We start from the raw sequence: 19,438 nt of genomic DNA on the forward strand, positions 1-19,438 counted from the left end.
ACCCAAGCTTCTGAAGCTGTCAACTATTAAGTCACCCAAGTAAAAGATAGTTACCCAAGTAAAGCGAACAATTACTGTTCTGCTAAAAGAGTACAAGCATTGCTAGGCAGATGACAACCAATCTTCATCTTGAAATGGAATGCTAAATATAGTACAAGATTTTTTAATGCCCCTTTTTTCTCAACAAATAGTACAAGAACTGCACTTGTTTAATGCCTTATTTCGATCAATTTTATATCAACTCACTAGAAATAGTACAAGATGTCAATAATTGCACTTTTTTTTTCTACATGAACTGCACTTGTTTACTACCCCTCTATACTTTTTCATTTTTTCCTTGCAATTACCTAGCTTCTCTCTATCCAAGGTCTGCACCTTGTTTTCCAAGCAGTATCCTTACTGTCAAAGCAGTGCCCAAGGTTTGCACCTTCTTTTCCTCTATTCTCTCTCAAAGCATGCCCCTTTTCTTTCGATAACTATTTTTATATTATATAATAGTATTGATATGAAGAAATTAGGTGAGAATTTGAAAAGGTAGGCTGCTTCTGTTGGTACGAAGTGTAGTTATGAACACTGTACGCTTTTATGTGTAAAAACAAATTAAAAAAAAATCCAGGTTCAACCCGGAACCTAGAATCCGGGTTTTTAAACACTGGATTTATCCTGATTCCGGCTTGGATCTGACTTGGGCTAATCTGGGCCGGGTTCTAGCCTGGGTTTAAAATCTGGATTTCTGTCCAGGTATATCTTGGTTCCCGAGTCCGAACTTGAATGAACAGTCTTAGATTTTATATATGGCCTCCGTGTGTTTCTCATTTTTTATCATGTTTCTCAGTGAGTGACCTTTCGGTTCAAGAAACAAAATTACGATGGTGTTTAGAAATTTCAAATGATTGTTCTAATTAGCACATATTCATAATATTATTGTACATGCGTATTGATATTTATGAAATTGCACATTGAAATGTATATTGAAGGATTTTGGAAACAAAGTTATAAAATAGGTCGTGTTTATCATTACTCTTTATAAAAAGACTCTCTATCTGTCCCTCCCGTGATGTTAAAGAAAAGCGAATAAACATATGAAGAGAACATCATATATTTGCGTGTGATCAATTGGCATACCTGTACGTTAACTTCCTTCACCTACTCATTTTGAAACAAGCTCTCTTTTCCAAACCACAAAGTTATAGTGAAAGCAAACAGATGAGAAGACTAATGGGTGCAGCAACTAATATAAAATAAGGGAAAAAGAGTGATCACGAGTCATAGTGAAAGCAGCCATATATATAATTTTTATGGCTTGTAGTTTACAAGCCAAACTACAAGTTTGTTGGAAGTTTCCCCGCATACACATACTAGTGACGGACATTGTTTAAACTTCTAAGAAACCCTCAATTGATTCTATCATTCTCTGTAAAAAAAAAAATAGAGGTAACCATTCCCCAACTCCTAGGAGGAAAGGGTATCCAATCACCCCATCCTCCAAAAGGAGGAGAAGGAAACAAACGATCCCCATCCTCCAAAGAGGAGGGAGTTCCCCTGCTATGGACAAAAGTCCAATAGCCTATTTCTTTTTATTATTAATTAAAACAAGACAACAACTGCAAATACATAGAAAATATAAAAAAACACATAGACTGAAGAAAAAACAATCCCTAGGGTTTTATCTCTAGCTTGTCCCGCCGCTCCCCTCCTTCTTCTTTTTTCTTTTTTTCCCCCTTTTTTCATGTTATCCTTTGCTCCCTTCACTGCCTCTACCCCATTCGCTGCCTATGAGCACCGGCTCCGCCCGAGTACCGACAAGACTCTCACATCCACACGAGCACTGATGAGTCTCCCTTCCACCTACCAATCCACCACACTACCACCATCCCTCGCGCCCATGCCCATTTGCTCTTACCGCCGGCACTTGTGCAGGCGGCCTACCTGCTCATGCCGATCCTCTCCACCTTCTTACAAGCACTGGCCACCAGCCACATGAGCAACGGGCATTTCTTCCTCCATCGTCCCTCTTGTCCAGCACCGGCTTTGCCCACACTGAAGCACACTAGGCGGCACACCCAAGTGGCACCACCGGCACGAGCACCATCCACCCATCTCGAGCACCCATTGCATGAGCACCACCTGGCGGCACACTATGCATCCTAGTCCTCTCGACTCAACATCGAAAATCTAGAGTGTGGATTTATAGGTTGTGGGTTGGGTCAAGGGTATTATCTAGCAGGAGTTTTGTGGATTTCCTCATAAATCTAGAAGGAGAATAGAGACAAAAATGTTGTTGAGATTGGATCACCGAAGAGTGTTCTTCCTTTATTAGACCTGAAAAAACACATACAACAAAAACAAAACAAAACACAGACTGAAAAATAAGGGTAGGAAGGAAGTGAGGAAGATTTTAGAGAGAAGTTTGAGGTTCTCTCTCTAGAGAATCCCCCCAGAAACCTTCATGAGTGTTTGTCAATTGAACATTCTTGAGACATATATATAATTAAAAGTTAACTCTAATTCAACAACTAATAGCTAGCAACCATTTTTCTTTCTTCATGGCCTACGCCCCACTTAGAGATCAGCAGTGGATCAAATTAATTAATAAGTTAATTTACTTTACTTATTCTTTGTCTTGTAGCACTCATTGTCTTATGGGAAAGCAACATCAAAACTTTCTTTTTATGAATCTTTCTCATCAAGAAAGGGTGATATTTTTTACTTATTTCACATTGATGTTTGCACTATGAATGCCAAAGGTCTTGGTAATTTACTTCGTTGTATTACTTTTATTGGTGATCGTTGTAGAAAAGTATGAGCTTTTCCATTGAAAACTAAAAACTAAGTACTAGATGTGTTCAAAGTTCTATGTGTGAAAGTTGAAAGGGAAAAGGTAAGACATTTAAAATGTGTTCAAGCAAATAATGGTAGTGAGTACAGAGAGGACCATTTAAAGAGTATTGTAGAAGTCATGGCATCAGGCTCTAGAAAACAGTTCCCAAGACACCACAATAGAATGGTGTAGCAAAGAGTATGAACATAATAGTTTGTGAAAGATCACGTGTATACTCTCTCATGCAAAATTAATAATTCCTTTTGGTGGGAGATGTACTCGACTGCATTGTTGTGGGGGAGTGATGCGCCACCACACAGCTGCGGTGGGCAATGCACTGTATCGCACGGTAGTTGTTCTTGATTGCACTGAGAGGTTTTTACCAAAAATCAAATAAGTTAGTGTAGATAATTCAGATTACAAGCTTGAGGCTTGAAAACCTATGCCGTTTTGTTGGGTTTAGTGAAGGATTGAGAAGCCTTTCTTTGGTGATAATGAAGATCCTCTTTGTGTCTGGTGGCGCCAAATTGCCATTGTGCATCTTCTTTGTTCTATTTACATGCCCAAGGGCTGTTATTTCAGACCTGGATTGTCTGTACTTGGCATTAGGTAAGACTACCGAGCAAAATGCATTCCAGGGGCATGCAACCATTAGGATTCCTGTGGAATCTCGAGAAATTTTATGGGAGACACCTTCAAAACCAAATCTATTAGCACAAATAAATTTAGACAGTATGTGAAGAACCTACCTAAGCCATTTGGCTCTTCGTTTCATGTTTGACAAAGAGTGGTTGCCAGTGAGAATGCTAAGGAGTACTACTATTCACATATCTTTTTGACTTGTTTGTTCGTTGTGATGTTCCGCTTGCCTATAACTAGGCTTGTGGTTGAGTCCAGGATGCTCAAGTGTTGCTATCAACTTTTCTATTGCCGTTTTTTCTATTTTCCATTCTATTTTGGGCATTGTAGGATCCTGAGGAGCTTTGTGGGAAGAACATCCAAACCCAAGACTCGGTGGACATCTTATGCGGTTTCCTTTTTTTATTCGAAGCTTCATTTAATCTCTACCTTGACAGCCAATCAAATATTTGAGAGAGATGATACCTCACCAAAAACCCCGACCGTGTCCATTTTCTAATCTCAGGTCTTCGTGTGTTGCCAATAGGGGGCACAATCACTGATGTGCAAAAAACTGGTGACTTTGCGATATCTGGATTTGAATTGTCCCGGGAAGTTTCCTTTTTAGTAACCATGGGCAGTGCTGCTATTATACAAGTAGCGAAAGGTGCATTGGTATAAGTTATTAAGTATTAGCTTCAAACTGGTTAGCTTTCCATGGCTAGCAATGCATCTACTTCCCTTTTTCGGATGATGCTTTTGAAGCTTTCTCCATCCACCATTGATCAGATAGGTATGGCCCTACTCTTATGCATCCGATCAATTACGTTCTTGGTTGTTGCTAAGGTTCTAAATTGTAATTTTTTGCAATTCCTGCTCGACCAAACAAGAGGTAGAAAGACATGATCCCAATTTACAGCTTGGTTAGTCTAGTTCTATGATACTCAGATGATAATGATAAAGATATGTAGTGTATGAAATCTCACATTGCTTGGAAATGAGAAGTTCTTGCTCTTTATAAGGTTCCAATGAGGCTCCAATTGTATCATTGACTAATCCTTTTGGAGTATAGGCCATGTGATTTGGGTCTTCTATTAGGACGTTACAGGTTCAATTACTCCTTGGTGTTGCGTTATCCCTACAACTAGTCTTGTTGGTTTATTGGATGATGGTGGAGTGGATTAGGGGTACCATGTTGGCCTCTAGCACATGGTGCAGGGATGCCTCGACCCCCGCTTGTGTTTTGGTGGAATTCGTGATGTTGGGATGTTGCCCAAGGGTCACAAACCACCAATGCATTGTGATATCAAGTGTGTGCATGCATGCACTACTAAAGTGTGCAGTTAATTTGCAACAGAAAAATAAAAGGACAGCCATTAAATCTAACAGTAGCAGAACTTAAAGCTATATCACCAAACAAATATCTATAAGCCATTGTTCTTCCAAACTCCAGCATTTAAATGTTACAATCATCCAAATTAAATTTACCCAAATAACAACACAACAAAAGGGGAAAAAAGGCCCCAAATCTTCACTTCGCAGATGGAGTCGAACCTCTATGCTTGTAACCATCCTCTGCATTAAACTCTATAGTAGGTGGGGACATCATAGTAAGATCTCGCAAATTAAAAGCAGGTGGAAAAATGTGAGATTATGTAAAACATGAATTTAAAGGAATTTTAACATTTACAATTTTTCCAAATACAATAATATAGATTTTTCTCATACAATACAGCACGCACCCGAAAATCATATTTTTATTTTGAAAGCATCATTTTTAAAATTAAGGTATGCACCATGATCTCCCCTATGAACCATCCTCATACTCTGACTCTTCTCGTAACACTACAGGTAATGACTGTGCGTGTGACTTCGTAATGAGCGATGCCCAATTCTATACCCGGCGCATACGTGACCAGGCATACTCAAACTCTACCAGCAAAGAGGTAACAGAGTCGACCCAAGAGTATTATCATCTCGCCTGAGCCTATTGTTGCCTAGCGACAACTCAGGAATGTGACTTAGTTTTATATGCACCCAAATGACCTGAGGAGCTCCACCGAGATAAAGCCTCAACTCGTCTTCGGGTAGAGATATGCACACACCTACAAAATTATTATTCTAACACCAAAAACTACCAATTTTAAATATTTCAGCATATATAAAAAAAGAGCACAAATACAAAAGTATTAATGAAAGGTAGCAAATATAATGCAGACATTGTGCAACAGATAATTAATGAATGACATGACCACAACATTAATTATGAAACAAACACACAATTTCATAGCAAGTCAATTCCCAACATTACAACAACTACAAAATAATTTAAGGCAAGTTTTATTTATAAGTACTTTACATGTGGGAACACAGAAAAGGCCAACATATAGTGCATAATGCCACCAACATAATCAAACTGCCAATTCTCCTTTTTAAAGTTCAAAATATTTCCAAAATCCAAGCTGAAATAAATGAAAATGAAAGTTATGACCAAGGAATAAAAGATAAAATGTTTATGAAACTTGAGATTGGTATTGACAATGGATCCATAGTAGTAGAGAAAATTACCCTCAATGACCTTTTTTTGTTAGGATAACTAGCTCTGCACCCATAAGAAACTCCTTGAGATTTTTTAAAATCACCATATACATGGGCGGGATGGGCAAATGCTTTCCCACAACCATTTACAAGCAGATGTTGTGCATAAACTAAATCATTCGATTCAGCCATTGAGTGGCACATATGGTAATGTATGTCCCCAGCAATTCAAAGCATACACCTTTCTTTCAAAGTTTTGCATGTAACAATCGTGTCCAACAGCAAGCCACTTTCTAAAATTGTTGTTTTGGATTTATATGTATGAAGGGCCAAGTTAATTTTTGAGTATTATTATTATTATTATTTTATTGATTGAGGGTCCAAATTGCATTTTGGCAGATATCAAAATTTTTTTTTAGTGGGTTGCTATTTTAGTAATTTCCTTAAATATTTTTGGGTCAGATGGAAAATGTTTTTCTGAGCTATAAAAATTTTTGGAACGAGTATATTTTTTTAAGGATAAATGGAGGCCCAAAATTCAGGGAAGAGCCCATTTATTAATATTATTTTTTTCACTACGAAACATGCGTCAAATATTTGAAATGGGCCAACAGCCTAAGTCCATGAGATCTGCTATCTGCCCCCATCGCATGCATGTCCTTTTTTTTTTTTTTGTGCATGCGCATATGTTTCTGTTAGGGGAAATGGCAACACTGTATATTCACATGTTACACTAGTTCACACAACCCCCCACAGACACCTCTTCATGCACAGCTTCATCACGTTTGTTTTTCGCGACAAGCATGAAGCACGTCTCTTTCCTTTTCTTCTCTAGGGATTTCCCATCGCCTATATATATACATACGTACCTGCATGCGGTAGCTTACCAAGCTATGGATGCCGCAGAGCTCCACTGAAGCCACATTTCCCGCGTTGCTGCACTGTGGATAACCATGACCAGCAGCTATTACAGACACCACCACCTCTCAGGCATCGCATTCCTTGCTGTCAACTGTCCATTGAATGCAAATAAATGCATTCATACATGAAGCGAGGCATCTATAAATTGAAGCTTAATGCGAGAGCTTCAAACACCCAAGAATAAGAGAAAGGAGAGAGAGAGCTTGGAGAGCTCTGAGAGAAAAGAAGAGAGTTGAGTTGAATGGAATGTGATCCTCCTCCTCTGTAATAGTTTTTTGTGTTCCACTATTTAATAGTGAAGCTCTTTTTTGTGGATGTAGGTAGTTGCCGAACCACGTTAAATTCTTGGTGTCACTCAGTGCGTAGAGTGTACTCTTTTATTATCGCTTTTATCCCTTCCGTTGTATTGATTTCCTCAACAAGTGGTATCAGAGCGATTGTTGAGAAGAGTTTTTTTACAAAAAACTAGGTTTTAGTGTGCAGCTCAGTTTAAAATTTGAGCATACCACTATGTTCGTCTCATCGAGACAAGAAAAGCAGTGAAAACCATAGGCTGGACAGACACCACATGCTCCCCCACGCGTCGTCTGAATATCGGAGAGTGAGTCCACTCTCGACACGTGCCACACGTGCCCAGGAGAGGCCCAAGCACGTGATCCCCACTCACGCCACGCGCCCAGGAGAGGCTCGAGCACGTGACCGCCACTCTCCCCACGCGCCGCACGAGCTCCAAAGAAGTCCTTGCACGTGAATTCCACACGCCACACCCTAGATAGGATCGTGATTTTCATGCGCCTACGCATTCCACAAGCACCAGTGAGGTTTCGATGTGTGAAAAACACATGCCTACACTCTGTTTGTCGTGCCACACACTGCACGCGCGACAGTGTTCCTGTTTTGATTCTTTTGTTCATTCCTTGTGCTATCTGAGTCCGATTTTGACGAAACAAGACTCGTTTCCAACAAAATCAAGCGTTCCGGACACAACTGTGCTGTCTGTTTTGTGATATTCCACCTCAAAGATCCTATACTTGCATTTTGTATTTGAATCAGTCTAAATCTATAGAGGATTCAGCATCAGACGCCATGATGAAGCTGACTGTCTCAAACTACAGTCTCTAGAGACCTCGAATGGAGGATCTCTTGAACTGTAAAGATTTGTCTGATCCCTTGGAAGAAGAAGGGAAGAAGTCAGATCAAGTTACAGATCAAGTGAGGAAAAAGATGCACAAGAAGACTATCTGTCAGATTAGACAATGGATTGACCACAGTGTTTTTCACCAGGTGGCCCAGGAGACAGATGCATATAACCTCTGGAAAAAGTTGGAGGATATGTATCAAGGTAAGATTGCTCGAAACAAGGCCCTCTTGATGAGACAGCTTGTTAACTTGAAGTTGAAAAGCGACACCTCTGTTGCTGAGCACACTAGCGAGTTTCAAAACCTAGTTAACCAGCTTGGGTCCGTCAACCTGAATCTTGGTGATGAAGAACAAGCCCTACTACTTCTAAATTCATTACCAGACAGTTGGGAGACGCTAGTAGTCTCCCTCAGCAACTCCACTCCAGATGGCAAACTTACCATGACGATGGTTAAGGATGCCTTGTTTAATGAGGAGCCCAAATAAAAAGAGACAAGCATGAATCAAACTCATGTCCTTGTCACCGAGAGTGAAAGGCCTCGAGGTAATGATAGAGGGAGAAGTGGAGGCAGAAACAGAGGGAAGTCTTAACCACATGGAAGATCCAGCAGTAGTAGGAACCAGCACACGGGTAACATGAAGTGTTACCATTGTGGCAAAGAAGCCACATGAGGAAAAACTGCCGCAAGTTTTTAAGGGAGCAAGGTCAAAGCAGTAAGCTGAAGAAAGAAGATGGTGAAACCCTTGTCACTCTTTCGGAAGATATTGCAATACTCTCCACCAGTGACGAGACGTGTCTGCACGTTGCAAGACATGATGTTGAGTGGGTGGTAGACATAGCAACATCATACCACGCCACTTCCCATAGTGAATTTTTCACTACGTACAAAGCAGGAGACTTTGGTACGATAGGGATGGGGAACGCTAGTTCTTCAAAAATTGTGGGAGTTAGCGAAGTGCAGATGAAAACCAACGTTGGTTGCACCATGGTGTTGAAAGATGTTCAACACATTCCTGACCTTCGGCTCAACCTGATTTCGGGAACAGCCCTTGATCAACAGGGTTATGACAGCTACTTCAGCAATGGCACTTGGAAACTGTCACAAGGTGCCATGGTTGTCGCCCGAGGACATATTTGCGGTACATTGTACAAAACCCATGTGAAAATTGGTTCTGATAGCCTCAATGCAATAGAAGATGAGGCTTCATCGAATCTATGGCATAAGAGACTCGGACACATGGGTGAGAAAGGGTTGGATACGCTTGTGAACATCGTTAAACCCTTGTGAGTACTGTTTGTTTGGCAAACAATGCAGAGTCTCGTTTAATTCCTCTATAAAGAGAAGATCAGAGTTGTTGAGTCTGGTACACTCTGATATATGAGGTCCCATGGAAGAAGAGTCATTGGGAGGTAACAGATATTTCATGACATTCATTGATGATGCTTCACGAAAGCTCTGGGTATATGTTTTGAAATCAAAGGACTAGGTCTTCAAGCACTTTAGACCCGAATGGAAAGAGAGATAGGAAAGAAGTTGAAGTACTTATGAACGGATAATGGAGGAGAATATATTTTCAAAAGGTTCGTTGCATACTGCACTGATCGCGATATTCGACATGAGAAGACGGTCCCATATACCCCTTAGCACAATGTTGTAGCCGAAAGAATGAACCAGACCATCATTGAAAGAACAAGATGCATGCTCAGTATGGTCAAGTTACCAAAGCCATTCTGGGGTGAAGCTGTTCGTGCTGCCTATTACCTGATCAACAGATCACCTTCTGCACCACTAGAATTTGACGTTCCTGAGAAGGTTTGGTTTGGAAAAGATGTCTCTTACTCTCACCTGAGAGTGTTTGGGTGCAAAGCCTTTGCACACGTATCCAAGGAGCTAAGATAGAAGCTCGATGTCAAGTCAACTCCATGTATCTTTTTTGGATATGGAGATGAAGAATTCAGATACAAGCTATGGGATCCAGTGACAAAGAGAATTGTCAGAAGTTGGGACGTTGTATTCCATGAAAACTAGTATATAGGAACTGAAGCTTCCTCAATGTCAGTAGAGCTTAGTTCCTATACTGCACATCCTGAACCATTACAGTTCGCCACAGATAATGAGGATATGCAGGATTGAGATCCAGAAGCAGAAGAAGAAGCTCAGGGTGTCAAGCAGGGGGAGCAAGAACCCTCTCCAGCAGCAGCTGGTGTACCACTACAAGGGTTAGACAGTGATGAACCTTTTTTGGTTGATGAAGCTTAATCAAGAAGATCGGCAAGAGGCTGCCTACTGATTCCGTCGAGGAGATATCCAGAATCAGACTATATTCTGCTTACTGATGAGGGGAGCCGGAGAGCTTCCAGGAAGTTCAAACTCATGCTGATAGAAGCCTATGCGTTCAGGCAATGCAAGAAGAGATGAGTTCTTTGTAGAAAAATTAGACCTATGAGTTGGTGAAACTTCCTGAAGGAAAGAAAGCCCTAAAGAACAAATGGGTGTTCAAGCTGAAGAAAGATGGCCAAGGAAAGCTAATAAAGTACAAGGCCAGATTGGTTGTCAAAGGATTCCAGCAGAAGAAGGGAATCGACTTTGACGAGATATTTTCTCCGGTGGTGAAAATGATGTCAAGACAGCTTTTCTCCACGGAGATTTGGAGTAGGAAATCTATATGGAGCAACCAGAATGGTTTGAAGCTCCAAGGAAAGATCACTTAGTCTGCAAGTTAAAGAAGAGTCTCTATGGCCTCAACCAAGCGCCGAGGTAATGGTACAAGAAGTTCGACTCATTCATGATGAGTCATGGTTACAAGAGACTTGTTGCAGATTAGTGTGTCTATGTTCGAAGGTTCCAGGATGACAAGTTTGTCATACTCCTTCTTTACGTTGATGATATGTTAATCGTTGGTGATGATAGGTCCAAGATTAACAAACTAAACAAGGAACTATCCAAGTCTTTTGACATGAAGGACTTAGGCCCAGCACAACAAATTTTGGGCATGAAGATTGTTTGTGACAGGAAAACCAAAAGGGTGTGGCTATCATAACAAAAATATGTTGAACGGGTTATTAGACGTTGCAACATGCAAGATGCTAAGCCAGTCAGTACTCCACTTGCTAACCATTTCAAGTTGAGTAAGAGCTCGTGTCCTTCTTCAAAGAAAGAGATTGAAGAAATGGAAGCAGTCTCCTAGTCTTCAGCAGTAGGAAGCATGATGTATGCAATGGTTTGTATCAGACCAGATATTACTCATGCTGTACGCATGGTGAGCAGATTCCTTTCAAATCTAGGAAATGATCATTGGGAAGCAGTCAAGTAGATTCTCAGGTACCTAAAAGGTACATCGAAGATGTGCTTGTGTTTTGGGGGAGCTAAACCAGTTTTGGAAGGCTATACAGATTCAGATATGACAATAGATCTGGAATGCAGGAAATCTACTTCGGGATTTCCCCTCACTTTTGCTGGAGGAGCTATCTCTTGGTAGTCCAAACTGCAGAAGTGTGTTACTTTATCTACAACAGAGGCAGAGTACATTAACGCAGCAGAAGCTAGGAAAGAGATGTTGTGAATGAAGCGTTTTCTCCAAGAACTAGGGGTTAGTAAAAAAGACTACAACGTACATTGTGATAGTCAAAGTGCTATAGATTTGAGCAAGAACTCAGTGTACCATTCCCGCACCAAGCATATTGATATCCACTATCATTGGATACACGAAGCGATGGAATGACAACTGTTGAATGTGAAGATCCATACAAAAGAGAATCCAGCAGACATGCTGACGAAGGTGGTTACAAGTGAGAAGCTTGAGCAATGCAGAGACATAGCTGGGATGAAAAGCATCTAGGTAAATGGGCATGGAAGGGGAGAATTGTTGAAGTCCCTGCCCAAGCAAGCAGTCAACAATGACTGCTTCCTGCTCATCCTCCAGTGCCCAACGTTCAACTGTCCATTGAATGCAAATAAATGCATTCATACGTAAAGCGAGGCATTTATAAATTGAAGCTTCATGCGAAAGCTTCAAACACCCAAGAAGAAGAGAAAAGAGAGAGAGCCTGGAAAGGTCTGAGAGAAAAGAAGAGAGTTGAGTTGAGTGGAATGTGATCTTCCTCTGTAATATTTTCTTGTGTTCCACTATTTAATAGTGAAGCTCTTTTCTGTGGATGTAGGCAGTCCGAACCACGTTAAATTCTTGGTGTCACTGAGTGCGTAGAGTGTACTCTTTTATTACCGCTTTTATCCCTTCCGCTGTGTTGATTTCCCCAACACCACTGCTGCCCAGTAGCCCAGCCCTGAAGCCACAACGAAGAATCTGTGAGCCCACCAACATCATAGCTCAGCCTCTATCGTCTTCAAGTGTCACCTACACCAGAGCACCGCTGCTCTTTCCTACCCTCATCTTCCCGCAACAAGCCGCCGCCCAAGATCTTTCCCCCCGCACATTGTTACTCCACGCCATAGTCACCTAAAAGGCACCTCTGTTTTTGCTAGTAAGAAACAGAGCACATTCGTGTGAGGGCCAAACTTGACCTAACACCCCACTTAGAGCACCACCTGGTTCCAAAGAACACCAACGACTTGGACAGCCATTGTAAGCCACCAGCCAGCCACGTTTTTCTTCCTCCCTATGCCATCTCGCACGCTGAGAACCAAGGAGAGATCCCATACAATTAAACCCGTTACCCCACCATCTTTCGTGCCGAAAAAGCAACAGTAACTGCCTACCATGACACCCCCTCACCCCGTGCCGATCGGTGAGTACACTGACTCTCCTCCATATTTGTTCCCTCACAGTAGATTCTCTCTCTCATCACCCACCCTCCGTGTTCACTCTCTCTCTCACAGTGCACTGCTACCGCTCCTCAAAGTGCCGCCTTCAATAGTCACCCAGGCCTCCGCTGCACGTAACTCCCACCATGCCTCAACTGTATCACCTACCTCAGGTTTTCTTTCAAAGTTTTCAAAATAGAAACAATTTTCTTGCCTTCCCGGAAGCCTTAACGTGAATTATGAGTTTTTTTTTTTAAATTACAATTTTGGCCTCTTAGTCTTAAAACCAAACATGAGGTTTTAAAAGTGGGTTGTTTTACTTTGGGCCACATAGGCTTATTTTCTACTGGGTCCTTTTATTATTTTTTTTAGTGTTATGTTAAGTTATTCTGAACTTAAATGTTTTTGGGTTGGGCTCAGGTTCTTAATTATTTTGGGCAAGGTAATATTTTTATTGCATTGACTTTTCATATTGGGTTTTAATTTCTAAAATAGACTGGTGTTTGAGTTGAAATTAGATAAAGCATATTAAGTGGAACTTGATGGATTTGAAAAATATTGGAATTTTAGGGTTATGAGAATTTTAGGTTTTGAGTAATTAAAATAAAACGATTTTTAGCATTTCAGGTTTAGATATCAAGATATGTGTTCAATAAAAAATTTATGAAAATTACACGACTATCTTATAGGTGACGATTGTTTTTTTATTGGTATTGTTGTGAGAAAATTTAGAGAAGTTAAAAAGTTCAGGTAAGCGAGGTTCCAATGCTAGACTTTACATAAAAAGAAAATGAATTGATGTTGATTTTATGAAAAATGTGCATGATATGTTTTGAAAATAAGTGTGGAAATAATCTCAGTTATTTGTTTTGCATTATTCATGAAATCTGTATAAAAGAGGAAAATATTTTTGTCAAGACTGGTGTAAACATGAGCAAATTTTTGACATTCTGTTTCTGAACCATGCAAAAATATTGAATACGAAATTTATGAAAAATTGTGCATGTGATGGAAAGATGTTCTGAATCTATTTTTTAATATGTGAAATGATTTGAATTTGTTTCAGTACTCTGTTGTGATATGATGTGGCATCTGAAAACCTTTGGCATGACTTTCTCATTCTGTATTTGATTCTGTTTCTGGTCATGATTCGATAATTCTGATTTTGTTTTACTTTGATATATGGCCTTGTAACGGGTGATATTAGTGGCCTCTTGCCCTGTCACGAATGATAATAATGACATTTGGCTCTGTCATGGGGCATAATAGTGACCGATAGCTCTGTCACGAGATATAATTGTGACCACTGACCCTGTCACAGTATATAATTGCGAGCTCTGGCCCTATCACATGATATAATAGTGACATCTGGCCTTGTCACATGATATAATAGTGACTTCTGACCCCGCCACGGGATATAATAGTGGTCTCTATTCTAAGTGCAATCGCTTTGGTATCATGGTGATTTATGTTCTACTTGACTTTTCGCAGAATGCACAATCCTACCACGAGGGTTAAACATGGGTTCTGTTCTGATATGATGTCCTGATATGTTATGATATGATATGATAAGATGATAATGTTCAATCATGTTATGCCAAAGGACATTTTTTAGTATGAACATTTTGAACTATCGCTCTAATATTCTAATAACATGTTTTTTTTACCTGCATTTTTAATACTAAAATTTTTTGTTCTGCATTCTGAACTCTACGGAAAGGCTCATGTTTACATACTAGTATATGTTCTCTGCTTACTATGTTGTTGATAATTTTTCCCTTATCTCTACAATATTTTTCAGATGAATATTTCAGTTGAGGATCAAGATTATGGAGTATGGGTGGGATGGGTTAAGTATAGAAGGTTTATATGATATTGGGAATTTGGAATCTATAAATACATTGTTAGAATGTGAGTTTAAGTGATAAGAAGTAATTCTCTGACCCCATGCTAGATCGAGGCGTTACATTGCATATAAGATTTGAGAGATTCTCTCTGTTGATATCAATTCCATCTTCATACCAATCAAGAAGCCAGTCCAGTTGATGTGTCATAACGATCACACAATCATTGTTTCCAATCTTAATTACACAAGGTTTAACAATGAAGATATTCAATCCACAAGTAGAAGATTCAAGAGTGTTACAAATACAATACAAATAATTAAATATATTTTTTCCTATCAGATTAAACTTTTAGGAGTAGTGGTGATTCAACATGAGTTCAAATCATGACTCTACACTTTACCCTATTTAATTAAATATTCTATGTATTGGGCCCACTCATTGGATGAGAGTTTGACCCACACCCCACATGGGAGGAGACGTTGTTAAGAATATAATAAAAATAATTAAATCAACCTCTTTAAAAATATGATTTTGTTATCTTACTTGACCTAAGATTACCTGTTTTCATACTTTTTATTAACTGAAATTCATGGGGAGAAATCATTTTATGACTAAAATATATATCTTTAATGAATCTCATCCTAGTCTGTAACACCTGGCCCGATACGAAACTTGCATTCAATTTTTTTTTCTTTTATGTATAAAGCCCACTTGGAATTTAACAGGTGATTTTAGGATTAGGCTTCAAGCCCAAAGTTTATTATGATGGAATATGGACTTTTATAAGGCTTGAAATTAGGTTTGATTTAGTTATTTTTTTTTTGTTTTTGGCCCGACAAAGTTATGGAATGAGTTAGGCTAGTTTGGAATGCGAGTTGAGGCCCAATAGTATTTATGATATACTGGACCCAGAAGGAAGATTGTGGGTAAGCTAAATTTCTTTTGGACTGTTCTAACTAGCCTAACTTATTTACGAGGACCCAGCCCTTGATTTTTTAAAATGTTGTTATCAATTTTAAATGGATTAAGGTTACAACTCTAGAGTTTCATTCCCATTAAAATCCTTAAACCTATTATATAGCCCTGTGCATTATGGTAGACGTCTTATTTTCAAACCCTGGTTAGTTCTTGGTTGTTGTCACCATGTTCCCCACCATGCACGTCTCCACCCCACTAGGATTTATGGCAGTTAGTATATCTATATACATGCATGATTTTGGACTTTCAAACCTTATTTTTCCCAATCTAGGGTTGTCGTGCACCTCTACCAAACTACCTATCGGTTTCCTTTGATACTAGTCGCAACATTTTTGCTACCAATCATAACCGTTTCTCCTTAAGCCTCAACCATGCAACAAGACCACCAGTTTTTCTTTTCTTTTCTTCACACCACCATATGATGCAAACCCCTCCAATTCTCACAAGACCACCATCACCGAAATCTTGACCAAACGCATGCACGTTGCACCATTGTTGAGCCAATTGCCAACCACTGTACGTCACTGCCCTTGTATCACTCAGTCACCGTTGCAAGGGACCAATGCACACTGCTGCTGCATTGAAAGCCCCCAGCCTCTATATCCATGTAAAACTGACGACACAACTAGCCCACATGAAGCCGTAACCAACCCGTACGTTTTAGCCCCCACAAGCCGTCTCTGCACCATCCTCGGCGTAGATCAACTGTGAGCCAAACTCCCTCCACCATAAACATCTGCCCAGACCTCACCTTCATAGCCAGCCATGAATCCAGGCTGGAAAACACCCTCAACCTCTCTGAAAGACCTCTGTTTTTGCATCTCAAAACATAGCATTTCATCTTCTTTAGTACCACCAGCCACGACAAGGGAAGCCCAGCGACACTGAGGCCCCAACCACTTCGTGACCTACTGCTGCCCAACCACCTTGTCGTCGTCGCATTGTTGCCCTCTTGGTGAGTATCTCATGCGGCCTCTCTCTCTGACAACCTACTCTCTTTCTCTCTCTCATCTCTTCCTCACAGTATGTTGCCACTGTTACCAGCCCTGTCGCCCTTGGATAACCACCCAGTCCACCACTACTCGTGACTCTCGGTAAGCTACTGCCATACGCCCCTGTAGTAGAGATGTTTCAAAATAGGAAGTGTAAAATGTAGCCCATGGGAGTATTACGTTGGTGCCCGTAAATGTTTTTTTTATGATGGGCTTGGACTCATAAGAAATTTGATGGGTTTTCAGCTAAGTTTAATTGGAGTGGGGTTTTGTTAATGGGATTAGGTTTAATATTTTTTAAGTGGGCTCCGACTTCCTTTAAAATAGTCCAAAAAGTTTGTTTGACAGAAAATAGTTAAGATTTTTAAATTACTGTTGGTATTAAGGTCTAAAGAATTTAGAGTTTATATCATGGTCTGGAAAATTTGACTGAAAATCGATGTATTCGAGATTTGATGATATTTTAGGGTTCGAGAAATTTAGACTTTTAGGAAAATAGGTTACTTAGGGTTTAAGTTTAAAGTATTAAAAAATGTGTTAATTTCGGATTTTTATGGAAATTACATGATTAAGTTCAGAATAATTAAGTCCAAGTAAGCGGGGTTCCTACACTAGGCTTTGCATGAAAATAAAATGGACTAATGTTGATTTTTAGAAAATATGCACGTTTTGTTATGAAAAGAAATTGAAACGACCTCAATTATTTGTTTTGCAATACTTATGAAATTCTGTATAAGAATAAAGTATCTTCTGGCATGATTGGTGTAGACATGAACTTATTTTTTGCATTATGTTACTGATATGAATTTAATTCAGTACTCTGTTTTGACATGATGTGGTATCTGAAAATTTTTTGGTATGACTCTCTGATTCTGAATCTGATATGGTGATTCTAATTCTGATTTGCTCTGATATTTGGCCCTGTCATAGGATATAATAGTGGCCTCTGGCCCTATCACGAGATACAATAGTGACCTCTGGCCCTGTTACGAGATATAATAGTGACCTCTGGCCCTGTCATGGGATACAATAGTGACCTCTGGCCCTGTCACGAGATATAATAGTGACCTCTGACCATGTTAAGGGATATAATAGTGACCTCTAGCCCAACCACGGGATATAATAGTGGTTTTTGTTCTGAGTGAAATTCGCTTTGGTATAATGGTGATTTATGTTCTACTTGACTTTTCGCAGAATGCACAACCCTACCACGGGGTTAAACATGATTTCTGTTCTAATATGATGCACTGATATGTTATGATACGATATCATAAGATGATGAGGTTCAGTCATGTTATGTCAAAGGATATTTTTCAATATGAACATTTTAAACTATCGCAGTGATATTCTGATAATATGTTTTTAGATATGCATCTCTTAAACTAAAATATTTTGTTCTGCATTCTAAACTCTGTGAAAATGCTCATGTTTACATACTAGTAAATATTCTCCACTTACTGAGTTGTTGATAGCTCACTCCTTATTTCAACAATATTTTTCAGATAATTTTGATGGTTCAGCTGAAAAATAAGAATAAGAAGTTTTGGCAAGGTGTGATGATCGTAGATGAATAAGTGTCATTTGGTACAAGTATTTATTGGGTCATGTTTAGTAGAGTTATTGTTTTCGGTTATTTTGGTATGTTAAGTTATGGTTATTTTTTAGTTTTTAGTGAATTGTTAATTTATTTTATTAAGAATTTCTTTGTTGTCCCTACGAAGAAACATGGATATTCGGGTTGAACAAATGAATTAATATTTTATGGAGTTTTCTGAATTTTATAGTTGTGATATTAGAGTTGATATTAAGTAATAAGAGCCTGCATGTGGGGAACATTCATTTGTTCATGCCAACCTGTGCACATTCATTTGTTTGCTTGGTCGTACTGTATGGTCTTAATATTTTCTTTATTTTGATAGGTGTTGATGTGTGACTTGATTATTTGATTAGGGAGTCTTTTTTTCCCTTGATTCGTTGCATGTTCATGATTTTAACTGTGGGGCTTATTTACATGATGAGAATTGAAAAGGTTTTTTAGGAGCAAAGGTTTCTAAATTCTTGCAATTAGATGCACATTATGAAAGGTTCCCACATTTTGGCAGCAAACTAGCAGACATGCCTTGGCGAATGGGCCTCGTATTTTGCCTTGCCCCCACTGTTAGTATATTGTCTTCAGAGACTAAACCCTTTTTGTACTTGAAATTGATCTGAATTGCATTTAGCTTGTATTGTTTCTTAGATAGGGGAGCTAAGAAGTGGGTCTCCTATATTAATAGAGTTCAATGACTTCTTTCGAGACCTTCATAAGAAAGGGATGCTTGATGTTCTCAGTTTCTGCTAGGTAGTCCACTACCAGTTATAATATTGTATTATTCCTTTGTCTCTCACTGTAAATTTAAGAGGTAGTTGGTGACTATTTTGCAAACCAAGGTAACTCCAATTGTTGAAGGTTATGGGGGATGGGCTTTCCGAATGGAAGTAGTATCCATTGAGTTTGCATATCCTGGATTTGGTGAACTTGTTGTAAGTATGACGTTGATAAACATGTCATTAAAACAAACAAAAAAAAAACAAAAAGAGACTTGTTGTTTTAGTTGTCCTGGACACCCAGTGCTAATACAAAAAAAAGAAGAAAAATTGGGGATGAGTTAAAAGTTTCATTGCTATTAGAGTGTTGGCTGCTCAATATCACTATATGCTCTATATCCCTTACCTCTAGCAATTGGCAGATACAATCCTCCATTTGAATTTATGTTTTGTGTACTTGTTGGTATAACAGGACTAGTGGATTTGATCCTGGCATGCGTAAGATTCTTTGTG

General features: G+C 39.3%; 1 protein-coding gene across 1 annotated transcript in view; it reads left to right on the forward strand.

The window, feature by feature from the left end:
• Positions 1-4,120, forward strand: part of LOC121244171 (probable inactive heme oxygenase 2, chloroplastic) — a 63,550-nt gene extending 59,430 nt beyond the window's left edge. The window contains exons 3-4 of the mRNA XM_041142202.1: positions 3,791-3,851; positions 3,966-4,120. Of these exons, the coding sequence (XP_040998136.1) occupies positions 3,791-3,851; positions 3,966-4,120 (216 nt within the window). The remainder of the gene's footprint in view (positions 1-3,790; positions 3,852-3,965) is intronic.
• Positions 4,121-19,438: the final 15,318 nt, after the last annotated feature.

This window comes from Juglans microcarpa x Juglans regia, chromosome 8S (assembly GCF_004785595.1).
Source record: "Juglans microcarpa x Juglans regia isolate MS1-56 chromosome 8S, Jm3101_v1.0, whole genome shotgun sequence".
NCBI classification, from domain to species: Eukaryota; Viridiplantae; Streptophyta; class Magnoliopsida; order Fagales; family Juglandaceae; genus Juglans; species Juglans microcarpa x Juglans regia.